General features: G+C 36.8%; 1 protein-coding gene across 1 annotated transcript in view; it reads right to left on the bottom strand.

Moving 5' to 3' along the window:
• LOC124540578 (inositol 1,4,5-trisphosphate receptor) overlaps positions 1-18,852 on the bottom strand; it is an 84,559-nt gene that overhangs the window by 29,669 nt on the left and 36,038 nt on the right. Inside the window, 20 exon segments of the mRNA XM_047118262.1 lie at positions 116-214; positions 1,105-1,184; positions 2,223-2,246; positions 2,752-2,858; positions 3,307-3,504; positions 3,881-4,036; positions 4,646-4,824; positions 5,487-5,586; positions 5,992-6,148; positions 6,935-7,079; positions 7,407-7,550; positions 8,157-8,322; positions 8,670-8,830; positions 9,513-9,597; positions 10,312-10,464; positions 10,725-10,837; positions 11,276-11,506; positions 13,090-13,202; positions 14,247-14,364; positions 15,356-15,475. Of these exon segments, the coding sequence (XP_046974218.1) occupies positions 116-214; positions 1,105-1,184; positions 2,223-2,246; positions 2,752-2,858; positions 3,307-3,504; positions 3,881-4,036; positions 4,646-4,824; positions 5,487-5,586; positions 5,992-6,148; positions 6,935-7,079; positions 7,407-7,550; positions 8,157-8,322; positions 8,670-8,830; positions 9,513-9,597; positions 10,312-10,464; positions 10,725-10,837; positions 11,276-11,506; positions 13,090-13,202; positions 14,247-14,364; positions 15,356-15,475 (2,649 nt within the window).

Here is an 18,852-nt window from a genome sequence, read left to right as displayed (position 1 = left end):
ATCAAAAAACAAAAAAAAAACATTTTGGGTTATATTACATTAATGATTAATATTCGTAACTTATGAGGTGGCTAGTAGGTACTTAGATGGCAACACCGGTCGGGAGGCAGTTTACCTGCAGGATCTCGATGATCTTGAGCTTGGTCTCCATGACGAGCGGGTGCTTGCGCGCCAGCGCCAGCGCCGACGGCGAGCGCGCCGCGCCGCCCGCCACCTGCGCACGCCACGCATGTACACTGCACTTATATAACTCATCGTGACAGTCTATACTAATATTATAATCGCGAAAGTAGCTCTGTTAATCCTAACCCTTTTTTTTTTTTGAGACAACATCACATACATTACTCTGATCCCAATGTAAGTAGCTGAAGCACTTGTGTTATGGAAATGGTAATCTACATTGACTCGGCCGGGAATCGAACCCGGGACCTCAGAGTGCCGTACCCATGAAAACCGGTGTACACACCACTCGACCATGGAGGTCGTCCATTGAATTGAATTTGATGAAGTTGAAGAATTAAGGAAGTTTCAACTCCACGAAAGGACACGGGCTCCTTTTTATCCCTAATACCTGACCAATTCCTGAAAGGGGAATAAAGTCGTGAGTTAGTAGTTTTTAATAAAAAAAGTTAAGAACACAATAGCCAATGACAATTTTACCTAATCTTTTTGGAAGAGCTGGAGAATTAAAAAGTCGATTTGATCGATTTAAATTATTCCAACACACTATAAATAAGTAGTATAAATTAGTATAACATTAGTCGAGCCGAGATGGCCCAGTGGTTAGAACTCGTGCATCTTAACCGATGATTTCGGGTTCAAACCCAGGCAAGCACCACTATATAAGTGCTTAATTTGTGTTATAATTCATCTCGTGCTCGGCGGTGAAGGAAAACATCGTGAGGAAACCTGCATGTGTCTAGTTTCATTGAAATTCTGACACATGTGCATTCCACCAACCCGCATTGGAACAGCGTGGTGGAATATGTTCCAAGCCCTCTCCTTAATGAGAGAGGAGGCCATTAGCCCAGCAGTGGGAAATTTACAGGCTGTTACTTTTTTTACTTTTATTAGTCGACTAGCTTATTTAATAATCTCCCGTACATTACGTGCGACAGATCCGAGCGTAATGGACGTCATGACGGCGCCCATGTCTCCGATGCTGCGCAGGACGCCGCCCTCCGCTAAGGCAACAATAAAAATATTATATTTATAGTATACTATGGCGGGTCCCTCAGCTGGGCCAATTTTCAAACAGTTGCTGGTTATTTATAACGAAAATTATAAATGATATAAATATAAGGTATACATTGTAGCACTTAATAAATTTTTACAAAACCAACATTATTATATGAGTGTAATAATGGTGATGAAAAAAGAAGGAATTAAATTAATAATAATAAGAATTTTATTATTAATAAGATTTTTTTTTTTTGTGGTATAGGTTGGCGGGCCAGCATATGGGCCACCTGATGGTAAGTAGTCACCATCGCCCATAGACAATGACGCTGTAAGAAATATTAACTATTCCTTACATCGTCAATGTGCCACCAACCTTGGGAACTAAGATGTTATGTCCCTTGTGCCTGTAGTTACACTGGCTCACTCACCGTTCAGACCGAAACACAACAATACTGAGTACTGTTATTTGGCGGTAGAATAACTGATGAGTGGGTGGTACCTACCCAGACGGCTTTGCACAAAGCCCAACCACCAAGTACATTTATACATTTGCTGTTTTTATGCAATTAAAAACTATTTTTAATAACAGAATTTGAACTTATCATCGTACATAGGTATAGTAGGACACAAATTAGATGTAGCATCGGAAAATGCAATGGAATTAAATTAAAACCGATTACTGCCGATTTACACAACCAATAGAAATAGCTCCCTATCGCGCCATTCGACGCTATTCGTCGCTATAGATTCACGCGTCAGAGAAAACAAGTGCATGTAAATCGACGCGTCAAATTGTCGAATATATTAGGTCATATGATATTACAAGTTATTACGTTTGTGCAAAGGTTATATTCGCATGAGAAATAAATACTGATAATTTGGGAGAGCGTACTCAATTCGAATGTGATCGGTTTTACGAATTTTGCCGATGCGACATCTGAGTTGTGTCGTACTATACACGCACTATTTTTATACTAAAATTTGTGTTGCCATGTAATAGTTATCGTTAAGTAAATTTAGTTATATTAGGATTCACTTACGTTTCTTCATTTCACTTTCCTGAGCTGCTTGTTATCAAAAGATCACTAAATGAAACTATAGTTATCGGTGGCATTATTAGATTTATGTTTATACTACTTATATTATTATTTTTTTTAAGAATAGTAGCTATACCCCAATTAAATTAAGCTATTACTAATATTCCTATTTACCCTTTTTTTAAGCTTATCACTTGTGTAAGGAGTGGGTACGACCATAGCCCAAGATTTCAGGATCAAATCTGCAACTTTTGACATTACTAGGCGGTACTATTTGCACTATTGATGCTTTAAATATTATTTTAAGGTAATAACAACCAAAAAGTTATTTATAATACTAATTTAAATACTAATTTAGCTATATAAATAACTTATTAACTATATTTTTATATATGATTTTTGATGAGTTTTTTATTATTATGAAATAAGATCAATCTACAATATCTTTAACTAAAATACATATACAAAAAAATGGTTATTTAAAAATACTCTTTTAAAAGAGGTCGTATCTTGTTTAGAAGCAATAACTTACATTCGACCTCTCCAGTGAGCGCGCTGGTCTCGTTGAGAAGATCTATGGCCGTCACGCAGTCCAGTATACTGAGCAGGGTCTTGGTCAATCTCAAGAGATCGCTGAAGCTGTTAATTGTACATTTGTTTTTAAAAATTGTAAAGAAACATACAGCTCTGAAAATTATCTTTATATGAATACATTGAATATGATATGACGAGGTGATTAAATCATACAAATGTTTACAAAGTATTTATTACAGTTTTATATTTAGGGAAATAAAATTAAAAATAAAATAAAATTGAAAGACGCGATGTCCGAATAGCGACAGAATTACTTAGAAGAAGAAAACACCAAATTAAGACTTACAGATTAAAAGTCTAATACATAAATATGCAAGAAAAATATATTAACATACATTTACATAAGAATTATAAAACGACGTGGAAATATTGCTAATATTCATGATACCGCTAATAAAGGGTACGATTTGTAAAGTAACTAAATTTAATGTTGATTTATAAGAATAAGATAAACTTCAAATAGATTTAATGACAGCAGACATTTTAAATTTACCTATAAAATCCGAAATAAATCAACTCCCTGGCCAGCTTGACCACCTCGAAGGTGAGCTTGTTTTGATCGTGGTCGCTGAAGTACCACGTCCTCGTGACCACGTTGCACAGGTAGTTCTCGACGAAACGGATTGTGGACGCGAATTGCTCCTTGACTTTCTCCCGCGTGGCGTCCGGGCCGCCCTTCACGCACTGGTAGCTGCGGTAAGCGGGAAGGTTAGAGTGGTGTTAAGGTCGAGATGGCCCAGTGGTTAGAACGCGTGCATCTTAACCGATGATTGCGGGTTCAAACCCAGGCAAGCACCGCTGATTCATGTGCTTAATTTGTCTTTATAATTCATCTCGTGCTCAGCGGTGAAGGAAAACATCGTGAGGATACCTGCATGTGACAAATTTCATAGAAATTCTGCCACATGTGTATTCCACCAACCCGCATTGGAACAGCGTGGTGGAATATGTTCCAAACCTTCTCCTCAAAGGGAGAGGAGGCCTTTAGCCCAGCAGTGGGAATTTACAGGCTGTTGTTGTAAGGTGTGTGTGTGTGTGTGTTGGGGGGGGGGGTAGTGTGTACGCACTCGTGCACGTGTATGGTGCCGGCGACCTCGGCCCAGAGGCGCGCGTACTTGACGGGCGTGACGGGCTCCTGCGGGTCGCGGTCCACGTGCAGGTGCAGCATGAGCCGGCAGAACGACGCGCGCACCTCGTGCGACAGCGCGCTGTTAGACATGCACCTGCAACGCACGCACTCGTTACACTTGAAACCTCATATACATCACAGCCAGCTTTATATTCGATTTTCGAATTCGAATTTAAAAATAGAACAAATTGCGCTATATTTTTCTGCCTCATTGGATTAGTGGTTAGTAGATGTCTTAGACACAATTCACGAGTTCTTGGAATCGGGGAGTCAAACTAGTAAAATTATAGAATATTTAGTTTAATAAATTCTCCGTATTATTTTGTAGACTTTGCACAAGTCCATCTGTTTAGGAACCACCCACTCAACTAATATTCTACCACCAAGTAATACTTTATATTGTTGTGTTCCAGTTTGAAGGGTTAGTGAACCAGTGTTACTACAGACACGAAAAATATAACATGTCAGTTCCGAACGTTAGTGGCGCATTGTGTATATAAAAAATGATACAAAATAAGTCATCCATACTTGGTCAATATCCATTTGCAGTGGTGACCACTCACCGACAATGGACCCATTTGGCCAACTACCAATGTCATCAAAAAGTAGCTTAAAGTTTAATAATTGGCAGCGATGTCAAACGCAAACTTGTATACTGTGATATGTCCTACACAGTTGAATAGGATAATGTAGTAGGACATACTTGAGTATGAGATCAATCTGCAATTGCTGCGACAAGCTGTTGAGCGCCAGGTACTGCCTGTTGAGGCACATGTTGGAGAAGAGATCGAGCTGATGTCGATAGTAGTCCAAGATGGCCGCGGCTTCGCTGCGAGGATCCGCTGCCGCTTCTGATGCCAGTGAAGATAGTAACCGGGAACTCTGAAAAGTTAAATTAAATTGATAACATTAATTTAAATAATTGTATTTAATTAACATGACGTTGTATTTTTTAAATGTTCAAAAAGAGTAACTACTGAGTTTCTTGCCGGTTCTTCTCGATAGAATCTACTTTCCGAACCGGTGGTAGCTTTACTTAATAGTAAAATGACGATTCAAAAGTGCTTATAAAAGCCTACTTGAATAAAGTATATTTTGATTTTTGATTTTTTGATGTCTTTTCAATTTTAATAAATTCAATTGGTCTGTAAAGCTACAGCAGTACCTACGCAACAAAGAGAATGCAAGGTATATATTTTGATTTGGAGTTGGGTTTGAGCACTTAAAAATCAGTTCCTTGGGGGCAGGCCTTTTTGCAAGGATACGAGGCGTGAAAAATAATTTTGAGGGCCGGCATAGCGAGGACGGCTAGTACAGTTAAGTATTCCCGACTGTACTGGGCGTCTTCGCGGCTAGAGGAACTTTTACATTTTTCTGGGTAGGTTATTTTTATATATTCTACTACCTCGCAGTAATTTTAGGCATCTCAATTTTCAAGGTTGATTTCGTATTGATGGTGTACGATAAATGATTAAAATTTCAATGGTGACCACTTATCACCAGGTAGCCTATCCTACCAATAAGTATGAAAAGAGTAAAGATACCTTTTTATTGTTCCAAAGTAACATAACATCGTCTTCTACCGTGTATTTATTGCCCATGTCGTCAATTTCCGAGACGTTCTCGTATTTTGTGGAGACAAGTCTGTAACAAAATAACATTACCAATATAAATACCAAAATAATATTTTTTTCATTTTTGTTTGTTCGTCTGATTGACGGGACTAACCTAGGCTATAAAAATAATTTTAATTTTTAATTGAAACGCGCAAAAACACAGGAGCACAGCTAGTGTTACATAAAATATATCGTAATTAGTTCGTCAACAATATTTCGCAGGAACCAGGATGAACAAAAATTTGTAATTTATAATGAAAGCTATCTACAATAAACGAACCCATTACTTCAATATATATATATTATACAAAGGTGACATAATGCACGAGGGCATTTATCTTCCAGTTAAGCGTAAAAGACAAAGAGATGCACAAAAGTGTTTGTTTTCAATAAAAATTAAATTATATCAAAGAATATCTTGGAACTGAATTACCTTGTCTCAATGAGAATGTCAGCGTTGTTAGCACAGAGCACACTCTTGCAGATTAACTCCTGTGTCACAGCGATAGCTTTTTTGTTGGAGATGCACAAGTCACTCAAGTAGTCTAAGAAGCGGGATTGCCAGGTCTTCATATTCTTCCGTACCAGGCCTAAAAAATGACAGGCAGTGTTATGTATTTTGTAGGCAATAAAATGATACGAGGTAGGCTAGGCTACCTTATGTAGAAAGCAATTACTATTTACACTTATGTAGATGTTATCTATATATCTATATGGTCTATGGTTAATTTTACGTATGATAAATATGTTAAAATTTTATTACTATATTTGAATATACATTTGTTTGTTTTTTCCGACTAGAAAAATAGAAATTCTCGGCTTTTCTCTACTATAATATGCATTATAAAACGGCCTCTTAAATCACTCTGTTTGTATATGGAAATCATATTAAAATCCGTTGCGTTGTTTAAATATCTAAGCGTATAGTACGACACAACTTACTGCCGATTCACACAACCAAAAGAAATAGCTCCTTATCGCGCCATTCGACGCTATTCGTCGCTATAGATTCTCGCGTCAGTTCAACCATGTCGACGTGTCAAATTGACGAATATATTAGGTCATATGATACAAGTTATTACGTTTGTGTAAAGATCATATTTGCATAAGAAATAAATATTGATAATTTGGTATGGCGTACTTGGTTAAGATGTGATCGGTTTTACGAATTTTGTCGATGCTACATCTATGTTGTGTCGTACTGTACAGAGGGCGAGAAACTTCCTTTTTTTATACTATCTAGATATTTATGAACTTCTTTGATTAATGTAACATAGTTCGACCAACAACTGATGTGGGTCATTCAAATGATACGTCTCTAAAGGTATAAACAATATCAAAGAAGGTTTGAATGTGCCATGTGTGTGCTGCCTCACCAACGAAGGTCTCAATCTCCGAGGCCGTGATGTGCTTTTCGAGCAGCTTCCGGTTGTTGTGCAGCAGCGCCGTGATCGTGTCCTCTGCGAGTATGTCGTATCCGATTTGCTTTTGCATGAACCCGAAATGCTTCGCGATGTACTCCTGGAATCATGATTTCTATGATTGAAAAATCATGTTGATTCTTGTTATGTAATGTAAGGCTACCGATAGTAAAGTAAGTAGATTCTTTCAAGACAAGTCGGCAGGAGTGTGCGGTTACTCTTTTAAGTCAAACAAAGTGCACAAATTGAACTATAAATCATAATTTATATATATAATAAATAAAATTACATAATATATATATTTATACATAGTATACATAGTATTATTTTATATGTGTAAATTGATGTTTTATGGTATTGTATTACGCTTATTTTTTACAAAACTTATTTACAAGAAAGAAGAAAAAAATATCTTATGTAGTGTTACCTGATTCTTCCGATAGTCTTGCTGACTGAGTCTGAGTATCCTGTAGCAGAGACGGAAGATGAACTTATACGGCGCATAGCGGGGATCATACAGCTCCTCTATCTTGAGGAACGCCTCACCCTCCGGGGACTCTTGGAAGGGACCCTGAAATACGACAATATTTAAAGCTTATTTAATTGGTTCAATCAGGGACCCATAATTTTAATACTTAATAATTATCCTATTTAATTACTATTTATTCCAATAATTTATTACGTGGAAGGCGACTATCACGGTATGGGCATTTTATGAGTGGAATGATGAACATATTGTGAGGAAGGACTTGGGCATAAATGTGGATGAATATGGAGGTAGGGGACGACCAAAGATGCTGACGAACTGAGATGGCCCAGTGGTTAGAACGCGTGCATCATAACAGATGATTTCGGTTTAAAACCCAGGTAAGCACCCCAATATATAAATATACATATATGCTTAAGTTTTGTCCAAACCCTCTCCTTAGTGGAAAAGGTGGCCTTAGCCCAGCAGTGGGAAATTCACAGATGTTACTGTACTGTACTGGACGACCAATGAAACGATGGATTGATTGTGTAAAAGATGATAGGGCTGGAAATTAATATTATTTGTGAGATGACGTCAGATAGGGAAGAATGGAGAAGACATGCTGCGCCGACCCCAAATTGCAGTAAGGGCAGGATGATGACGTAATGGATATCCATTGTCATGTCATATGACATTGAAGTACTTCACCTGGAGTATTTTGAAGAGTTGTCTTAATATATACTGTTCACGTAGCAGCTTCTGTCTGTCGCGATTCGGATTTTCCACCACCAGGTCGAGGGCTTTGCACTTGTTGGGTTCGTTCTCGAAGCCCGCTATAAAGTATACTATGTCTTGGAGGAGGCAGGTCAGTGCTCTGGAAATGTTTAATTAGTGTTATTTACTAGCTAAGTTTATGAAAAAACATTTTTACGAGTCTTATATTCCTACAGCAAAATGCAGAAGGACTTAGTCAAAGCGACTGGTTTGTAAAATTGTTTTCAGAATACATAAAGTAAAACTTACAAAATAAAACTCAAAACTCATACTCTTATATATTAACGTTTTAGCAGCTTACTTAATAAATTCCTTATCTCTTTCTGTGATCACATAATGACATTCGAAAGAAGGAGACAAAGGCATGTTTGCCAAATTATATTATAAACAACATATACATGTAAAGAAATCGTTACATATCTCACATAAGAGTTTTTTAGAACTCACTTCATTTCATTGTGTTCAATATTCCCGTGATGCAGTTTGGTTGACAATGCGGAGAGGACTTTGCAGGCGTCGTTGGCGAAGTCCAGGTCCCGGACCTCGCTGGGAGATACCGATATCAGAGCAAATGCCTCTTTGTCCTCTTTCACTACTGAACATCCCACCTGCAATTAGATTCCTCATTAACCAAAGCGTGACTTGTAATAACCGGGTAATTTGACCTTGAATTAAATTAAGAAGACAAATTTTGTAAACTTGTTCGAAATCTAATCAATGTTTTTATCAGATACAGAAACATTAAGCTTACTTCCTTAGTGGTGGTCAAAAAAATCTACAATCGGTTCAGAGATAAATATCTTAAAAGACACGATGAAAAGAACTAAATTTTTTTAACCTCAAAGTTTAACCTAATAATTAAATTACAATTACTATGAGTTTTATTTTTATTTTATCTGTCCTGCCTGTTAACTTGAAGCACATTAGCACACAAACGACTATCTTAGTTCCACAATTTAAAATTTGTGATCAATTTGTAGGGATTCTCTTGTAAGTAACCTATAAACAATACAATACATTGTACATATTAGACCTGTATAATGGAGTAATAGAAGTTACAAATTTCTTCCTTACTAGCAACCCGAATCCTCCATCTCGAATCACTCTATCTATTAAAAAAACAACATCAAAATCCGCTAAGTACTTTCAAAGATCTAAGCATATATAGGGATAGACAGCAGTAAGCGACTTAGTTTTATACGATGTAATGATATTGAAACAAAGTACCTCAAAAATATAAACAGTTTTTAATGTATTCCTACAAAATATAATTAAATATATATTGATTACCTTCGACATAACTGGCTTCTCTTCTTCTTTATCGATCGGTATTGACGTTGAATGCACCCAAGTGTGCGTGCAGAGATGCTGTAATCTGTAACGAAGTGTTATAACTGTTTACTCATTTATTACAGAATGCTTTGGTCTAGAATCATTGGAGCTGAATACATCACGTGAATCTAAATCCAAGGTCATCAACCCAAAGCCGAGGCCATGTTTATTTTGCAGTTTTTTATGAGTAATGTGTTATCTAATTATTAGAGCTGAGATGGCCCAGTGGTTAGAACGCGTGCATCTTAACCGATGATTGCGGGTTCAAGCCCAGGCAAGCACCACTATATATATGTGCTTAATTGTGTTTATAATTCATCTCGTGCTCGGCGGTGAAGGAAAACATCGTGAGGAAACCTGCATGTGTCTAATTTCATCGAAATTCTGCCACATGTGCATTCCACCAACCCGCATTGGGACAGCGTGGTGGAATATGTTCCAAACGCTCTCCTTAATGGAAGAGGAGGCCATATCTCAGCAGTGGGAAATTTACAGGCTGTTACTTTACTTTTTACTTTTTTTTTTACTTTAATTATTCGATAATATAGGTTAGCTTTGTCAGTATAATCAGATTTACAGTGTTGTGTGTGTGTGTGTGTGTGTGAGAACACCAGCACGTCCTCGCCCGCGTTCACCATCTGCAAGCGGGCGGGGCGGGTCAGAGCGCGCGGCGGGGGGAGTTGGGGGGGGGGGGTTGAGGCGTGTGTGTGTGTGTGTGTGTGTGTGTGTGTGTGTTGTTGTGTTGTTGTGGTGGTACCTGACGTAGCTGCTCTGCGGCACGGGCGCGTCGGAGTGCGTCATGGTGGTGGGGTCCAGCTCGAAAAGCGTGGCGATCTCCGACGAGTGCGGCACCGACACTAACTGGTACGCCGGCTCCGAATTCAGACCCTCATTCTCCATCATGTTCTCGCTGATAACAAATACATTAAACAATAGTGTGTCGAGTGGTGTGTACACCGGTTTTCATGGGTAGGTCCCGGGTTCGATTCCCGGGCGAGTCGATGTAGAAAAAGTTTATTAATTTTCTATGTTGTCTTCGGTCTGGGTGTTTGTGATACCGTCGTTACTTCTGATTGTCCATAACACAAGTGCTTTAGCTAACATTGAGATCAGAATAACGTATCTGATGTTCTCCAATATTTACTTATTTATATATAGACAGCAACTTACGATTGTTTAATACAAGCTTCAGCGGCTAAATAGTGTCCGGTAGCGAGGTGCTTGAAACGGAATATCGAGTTCCAGTGACCCGCACCTCCTCTGCACGGGTCGTGTTGTACTACCTGACGCAACATTACAATTTGTATTAAAGACCTAGTCCTTAGTTGGTCAGCAATAAAACTCACACTCTTTATATATACTTTGTTTATATAAATTATTACATATAAGTTTAGAAAAATAATTTAATCTAGATATCGCTTATGTTTTCTGATTTCAAGATCATAGCAATAAAAAACTTAAATTATAAAATTCTTAAATTTAATCAAGTTAAAGCTATCTATTATATATTGACGACGAGTTTAATCACTAAACAAAGTGCAATACACTTTTGTGGAATGTTTAGTACAAAAGTTGGTCACGCTTTTGGTGTGACAAACGAGAACAAAAAAAGAAGTGTTAGAGACGATTGAAAATTTGAATTCTACCAATGAAGAATGCAATAATAATATAAAATAATTGTTGCTTTAGTGCTGTGTAAAATTAAAAATAAGAGGTGGTACCTCAATCTCCCACAAGGCTTTACTGCTGGTGGCAGCAGTGGCGCTCGAGCGGCCCGTGGTCCTGAGGAAGACGTGCTGCCTTCGCCTGTACTCATCCATTGTGAGGAACTTCTCCTGTTCAGCGTGAAACAGCCGAACTACGTCCCCACCCTTGAGCATCTCCTCCTGGTTCTCTTTGTGTTCCAGGAAAAGGGTCACCTTCCATGACGTCGATGAATTTACTACATTCACCTGAAAACAAATTTGATTTTTTACTTGGTGGTAGGGCTTTGTGCAAGCCCGTCTGGGTAGGTACCACCCACTCATCAGTTATTCTACCGCCAAATAACAATACTCAGTATTGTTGTGTTCCGGTTTGAAGGGTGAGTGAGCCAGTGTAACTACAGCACAAGGGACATAACATCTTAGTTCCCAAGGTTGGTGGCCCATTGACGATGTAAGGTAATATATCTTACAATGTCATTGTCTATGGGTGATGGTGACCAATTTCCCTCAGGTGGCCCATATGCTCGTCCGCCAACCTATAACATAAAAAAAAAAAATTATAGCGCGTCAAGTGCAAGTTGGCGTGTGGCAAAAACATTTACTATTTTTTTTTGTTCATTTAATATCTTTTTTGTTTTATTTACGGTAAGAAAACTTACCCAAAATCTAATAAAAATGAGACGTAGAGAATTATTTTCTAGGGAGATATTGGTAAGATAAACAAAAAAGTGGCAAAACAAAGGTGTAGCAGGTGCTGCCACAGGAACGCCAACTTATACTTGACAGTCTATACAGATAGGAACATAAAAATCAAAATCAAAATAAACTTTATTCAAGTAGGCTTTTATAAGCACTTTTGAATCGTCATTTTACAATTAAGTGAAGCTACCACCGGTTCGGAAAGTAGATTCTACCGAGAAGAACCGGCAAGAAACTCAGTAGTTACTCTTTTTTAACATTTAAAAAATACAGCGTCATGTTAATTAAATACAATTATTTCAATTAATGTATCCTGCTTGGAAGTCAACAGGTATTAACTCCACGCTTTTTTATCATCTACAAAATCTTGTATCGAATAGTATGCTTTTTCTACCAATGTATTTTTAACAAACGATTTGAATTTACTAAACGGCAAAGTTAAAAATTTCTGCGGAATTTTATTATAGAAACGGATACCTTGCCCCAAGAAGGATCCATTGACTTTGCGGAGTCGGAAACTTGGCGTTATAAGTTTATCCTTACTTCTAGTGCATATACAATGATTATCACTGATTTTATCAAAGTGATCAATGTTACTGTGAATATACATGATATTGTTGTAAATATATTGCGACGCAACAGTAAGTATTCCTACTCTGTTAAAAACATCCCGAAGAGAGTCTCTAGCTCTAAGATTATAAATAAACCGAATTGCTCTCTTTTGTAAAATAAAGACAGATTCAATATCTGCAGCGTTACCCCAAAGTAATATGCCATATGACATAATACTGTGAATATAGTATGACACAACATAGATGTCGCATCGGCAAAATTCGTAAAACCGACCACATCCGAATTGAGTACGCTATACCAAACTCGACTTTAGAGAAAAACATCTTGAGGAAACAGCGTGTACTAGTCTTAAACTCCAGTGGGACATTTATAGTTTAATTTACTTTTTGCTAAAGAAATAAGGCTAATTATATATCGAATGATAAGTTGAGTCTTCAAGATAGAAAGTGATAGACTATATTGCTACAAGGATTTAATTAATAAAAGCATCCTTAGATCAATTGTTGATCTCTCTCTCCCTCTCTCTCTCTCTCTCTCTATATCTCTCTCTTTCTCACCTCCATACATCCAACGTTGTCCGGCAGCTCGTGGTTAGAGGACACGTGTAGGACCTGTTGCCCGGCGTTCACCGGATTCAATATAACCTTGTCGCCGACCACCACATTGTCCCCTACGAACGACATTATTATTAACACATCATTAAATCTACACTTAATTAGTTTCATATATAATATTTTTCCATCAAATCTTAAATCGAGCCCTACCACTTTACTTGGTGGTAGGGCTTTGTGCAAGCCCGCCTGGGTAGGTACCACCCACTCATCAGGTATTCTACCGCTAAACACTAATACGCAGTATTGTTGTGTTCCGGTTTGAAGGGTGAGTGAGACAGTGTAACTACAGGCACAAGGGACATAACATCTTAGTTCCCAAGGTTGGTGGCGCATTGACGATGTAAGGAATAGTTAATATTTCTTACAGCGTCATTGTCTATGGGTGATGATGACCACTTACCATTAGGTGGCTCATATGCTCGTCTACCAACCTATTCCATAAAAAAAAAAATCAGATCAAAATAAACTTTATTCAAGTGGGCTTTTACAAGCACTTTTGAATAGTCATTTTACAATTAAGCGAAGCTACCACCGGTTCGAAAAGTAGTTTCTACCGAGAAGAGCAAGAAACTCAGTAGTTACTCTTTTTTTAACATTGAAAAATACAAAGTCATGCATAACATTTGAATTCCAAAATCAAGCTTATAGTTGTTCTCCTAACAGAATGTGATCTATTTAGTAACTTTGTCTGTCTATTTGTGTCGCTCGTCCACGACCAAACCACTGAACCGAATTGGATGAAATTTGGTGTACAGCAAACTTGAACTTCAAAGAAGGACATAGGTTTTTGTCTAAGACATGACAACCAAACCCCTAAAACACGAGCGAAACTGCGGGAGATAACTAGTCACTTATATATAATTTAATAATCTTTGTAATTAATTTGTTTATTTCTCTTGATGATAGAGCTTTGTGCTACCCAGTTTGGGTAGGAACCACCCACTCATCAGATATTCTACCAAACAACTTAGTAACAAATAACAAATGCTTCGTTCGATCGTCAGCCAACCTATAGCATAAAATAAATTTGTAGTGTGAAGGTACTAGAATTGTCATTATGTATGTATGTATGTATGTGTGTGTGTGTACACAATACGCACCAGTCGACCGGAGTTTGTAGAACGGTATTACATAGAACCACGAGCCTTCATTGCCATTCGCGTCTAAATGCACCCGCATTGCATTTTTCTCGAGCAACGCGGGTAATCGTTTATTAACCTAGAACAAAAAAGACATACATTTTTATTTACATTGTATAAGAAGATAATGTTTTTAATGCAATTATTACTTAAGATTTATATTGTAAGTATATAGTGTGTAATTCGCTGTACAGCTATAAATAGTTTATCTTTTATTTTCGTCTATATTTATGACTATATACATATTAGATTACATATTCGTTCTGTGATTAGTATATAAAGCAGTAAAGTAACGCCCTGGTAAATTTCCCACTGCTGGGTTAAGGCCTCCTCTCCCATTAAGGAGAGGGCTTGGAACATATTCCACCAAGCTGTTCCGATGCGGGTTAGTGTGACTGAATTTCGATGAAATTAGACACATGCAGGTTTCCTCACGATGTTTTCCTTCACCGCTGAGCACGAGATAAATTATAAACACAAATTAAGCACATATATATAGTGGTGCTTGCCTGGGTTTGAACCCGAAATCATCGGTTAAGATGCACGCGTTCTAACCACTGGGTCATCTCAGCTCGATGAGTATACGTATACGTATAATTACGTAGATATATACGTATAATTACAGATAAAATATCATTAACATGTGTTATTAACTAAAGGGCAACGACCTCTTTTGCTGAGAGAAGAGAAATTAATTTACTTCGAACACATTCATTTTGAATGCGTAACAAACAAGTAGTTTTAAAATTTTTCAGTAACTCTATCGGCTATGCATACCATAATATTGGAGTGACTGTTTTTTATATTAAAAACCACTTTCTACTACGTATAGCAAAGCAGGGTACACTTAGCAGAATAACTTTTTTGTCTGTCTGTCTTTTTGTTCCGTCTAAACTTGGAACGGCTACTTCGATCTTGACGGGACTTTCACTGGGCTACTACTAGGCTACTTTTAATAATTGATAAGTTAGTTAGATATAACAAATTAAAATTTAACAAAGAATGTTACATTTAAACGCGCTCAAAGTCGCGGGCTCTTCTTACATACATATATAAACCAAAATACTCACAGTCAAATACTTGTTGGACTTGACATGCAACAGTTGTATGACGCTGCCATACTGTACCACTGTACCCAGTAGTTTCTTATTCTCCATCTCGTTCTGCTTCTTCTCTATCTCAGCGGCATGCTGCAGAGGAAAAGAGACAAACATAATTTTATTTATCTACACACAAAACAATTTAAATGCTATATAGAAGTTTGCTTAAAAATATTGCAAGTCCAAAAAGTCCTTACTATCTTTGCATTATTATAAAAAAAAACATGTATAATCAATAAACTAAGGTCTTAGAAACTAATGTGTCAGACCCCGTCGTGAGATTGGTTTGATATAGTCGGAGATGATATTCATTTTCTATACGCAAAAACAGAATGGGATAATCGTAGTAATTGTCATACGATCGATGTGTTTCAGCGACACCTTGCTTGGTTTTGGGACGCTTAGTGATGACAATACCTCGCTTTGTAATCTGTGCCTTCGGGAGACATGGAAGCATTAAAACGTCCTTCATGCTCATTCAATGGCGTTACATATGCATTAATAATGAGTTTGGAATCATATGTTGTTGCACCTTCCAGAGCATTATAAAATTAAGTTAGAGAACTAAACAATTACTTTCATTAAGTATAATCCCTAATTTAGCAATGATGTCTCGATTAGTTGTGGTACTGAACATGCATCGTCGATAAATCTCTTTTTCTACGATGCCCATGAAATATATTTGCAGAAACTGAGATTACCTTCGGATACTGGAAAAAGTGAACCAATCTGATGATATACTTGCCCTTGCACTTTAAATGTCGAAGGGAAATTATAGTATTGTACAATATTTGTTGCTTCAAACGATATCATTTGAAAACATGAATTGTAATTTCTAATATGATGAAGAAAATATTTAGTGTCCTTAGTAGTTCCACTAACGTAGGTAAGCAGAGGTTCTTGTGGTTCAACCAGTTATGGTAAATAAAGTTTCCCAGTGGAGCACCACATAACAGCAGTTCATTTTAAGATTGCGTGACAATATGGGCATACTATACTCCAATGATCACATCGGGATGCATCTTGTTAACATAACCTTTATCGTAACGTAATCGTTGGTTCTAGTTTTATTTCAGACTTAGTCTCTTTCAATCGTTGATCATCCAGTAGTGGGACTCGCTCGTCAGATTTTTCAGTAGCTCTTAATGAAGATGCTCTTGTTCAAAGATCTGCAACCTGATCATTACGTTGACCAACTGTTTCAGGAGCTCTTAAAGAAGAAATTCGGTTTTTATTTACTACTAAACGTATTTCTTGTTGTTGTGGTATTTTCGTAGCTCTTTTGGTTGTATGACGCTGCGCGCTTCTCGTCGATGTTCCGATATTTTGTTCTTTTGATGACATTGTAAACAACGTCAAAAGTGTAACTGTTATTTGACTTTGACGTTTACATTTTAATCTAAAGGTTCACTGTTATTGAAGTTATGAGTATACTTACCAATTATGATCATCGTTCACTTTCTTATAAACAAAACAGCTAATCATTTCTGCCCGTATATACAATTCATAATTATCTCAAAGCGATAATTATTATAGTTGTTGTTATTATTTTATGTTTATTGACAAATGACGAAAATTAAGTTAGTTGATTTGCTTTTGCAATATATTTTCTTTTTTATAATTATCGGATGATGGGTATCAAAGTCGATACGTGGAACCGCCAGCTGCTGGTAATTTTTAACGATACGGGTGAAATAATCACTTCGTCCGGAAAAAATAATTGTTCATACTAATTTTCATGACAATCGGATAGACGATTCAGAAGTCTATATATCGCAGCGTCACCTGGTGGCAAGTTACATCAATGTGGATAGCATAATCACTTCCTCCATAAAAATACATGTATATGCAAATTTTCATGACAATCGGTTGTACGATGTATAATTCTATAGATCGCAGCGTCACCTGGTGGTGTGTTACACCAACGGGGATAGCATACAATCCTTCTTCGAGTAATAATACATACGCATATCAATTTTCAAGTTGGTCCGTCAAATAGGTTCTGAGTCTATAGATGGCTTACACACAAACACATACTTTTTTGCGTATATTAATAGCCTATCATTTGCGCAAGCACATGTTCTTTCCACATACCAAATTTTATAAAGATCGGTTCAGCCGTTCTCGAGTTATAGCGGGACATACAGACAGACAGACAGACAAAAATTTCAAAAATGGTAAAACTGATGTCAGTCATTCATAAAAAGAATATTTATGAAGAAATTCTACAAAAAAATTTAGTGTACAGACAGACTCAAGAGATTTATATAGTAGTATAGATATGATGTGTTATAAACCTTATATTTGACAAATTCATTGTTTATAGAATCAATAGTTTGAGTAAATTAATTCATAATGTATTTAGAAACTTTACAATAATGCAACATTTATTTTTGTCAAACGACAGGACTCAAAGGAAAAAACTTAAGTCCATAAATAATAAATAAACATTAAAGAGATTTAAAATATAATTAAGCGTTGCATATTTCGTTAAAACGGAACGAGAATAATCGAGTTTGTCGCCGAAGGATTTATATGTAACGTTCAGTCCTAAAACCATTACGACAAACCGTTTATTCAACCTGTCAAGTATTAATGTCTTCTAAAATTCTTATTACAGCGAGATGAAAGAAATATCAGCGATTAAATTGTGTAACAGGAACATCGATCAAGTGAATTGGGACGTTAAATTCACTTTATGAGATGCATTTAAAAATATTTGACAGATGACAAGATTATCTGGGTTAATCGTAATGTTTTCTTTGCTTTTGTTCTTACTGAAATGTCTTCTATTTTTAAAAACTTTTATTTATCTTATAATGTTCGTGTGTGTAAGCCGAGCCGAGAGAGTAAGCTGTAAGATACCACTTCGTGTATCAATATTGACATCTGACGTACAGTGATACGTCATTTTCAAAAAAAAAATCAAAATAAACTTTATTCAAGTGGGCTTTTACAGGAACTCTTGAATCGTCAATTAACAATGAACTGAAGCTACCACCGGTTCGGAAAGTAAAATCTTCCGAGAAGAACCGTCAAGAAACTCGGTAGTTATTCTTTTTCAACATTATATCGATACGTGTATCCTATAATTTTATAGTCAATATCGTATATTACATTTTGACGTTTCAAACACGGTCTTCTGCGATCAGTTTCGAGTTTCTTCTTACAAAATAGATAAATTGCAACCTGCAAAATCGAAGCATTACTGATACTTCAAGTTTTTAATATGCCTTTGGATTGGAAATTTATTTTATTATAGGCGATAACTATACAAATATCGCGTGGAGTCATGTGTTAAAGAAATGTCTAGCATACGTGTATTCACTATGCCACTGAATTGAAGCTACTTAGAGGAAAAGTTCCGCAGGCTGTAATAAAATAGAAATAGGGTATTTAGCTATCATTTTAACAATAATAAAAATTTTATTTAAATGTAATTAGAGCAATGATATTGTAATAAACAG

The sequence above is a fragment of the Vanessa cardui genome, chromosome 25, assembly GCF_905220365.1.
Source record: "Vanessa cardui chromosome 25, ilVanCard2.1, whole genome shotgun sequence".
Classification (NCBI taxonomy): domain Eukaryota; kingdom Metazoa; phylum Arthropoda; class Insecta; order Lepidoptera; family Nymphalidae; genus Vanessa; species Vanessa cardui.
Note: the sequence above shows the minus strand (reverse complement) of the source record. Positions and strands in the feature narration are given on the sequence as shown.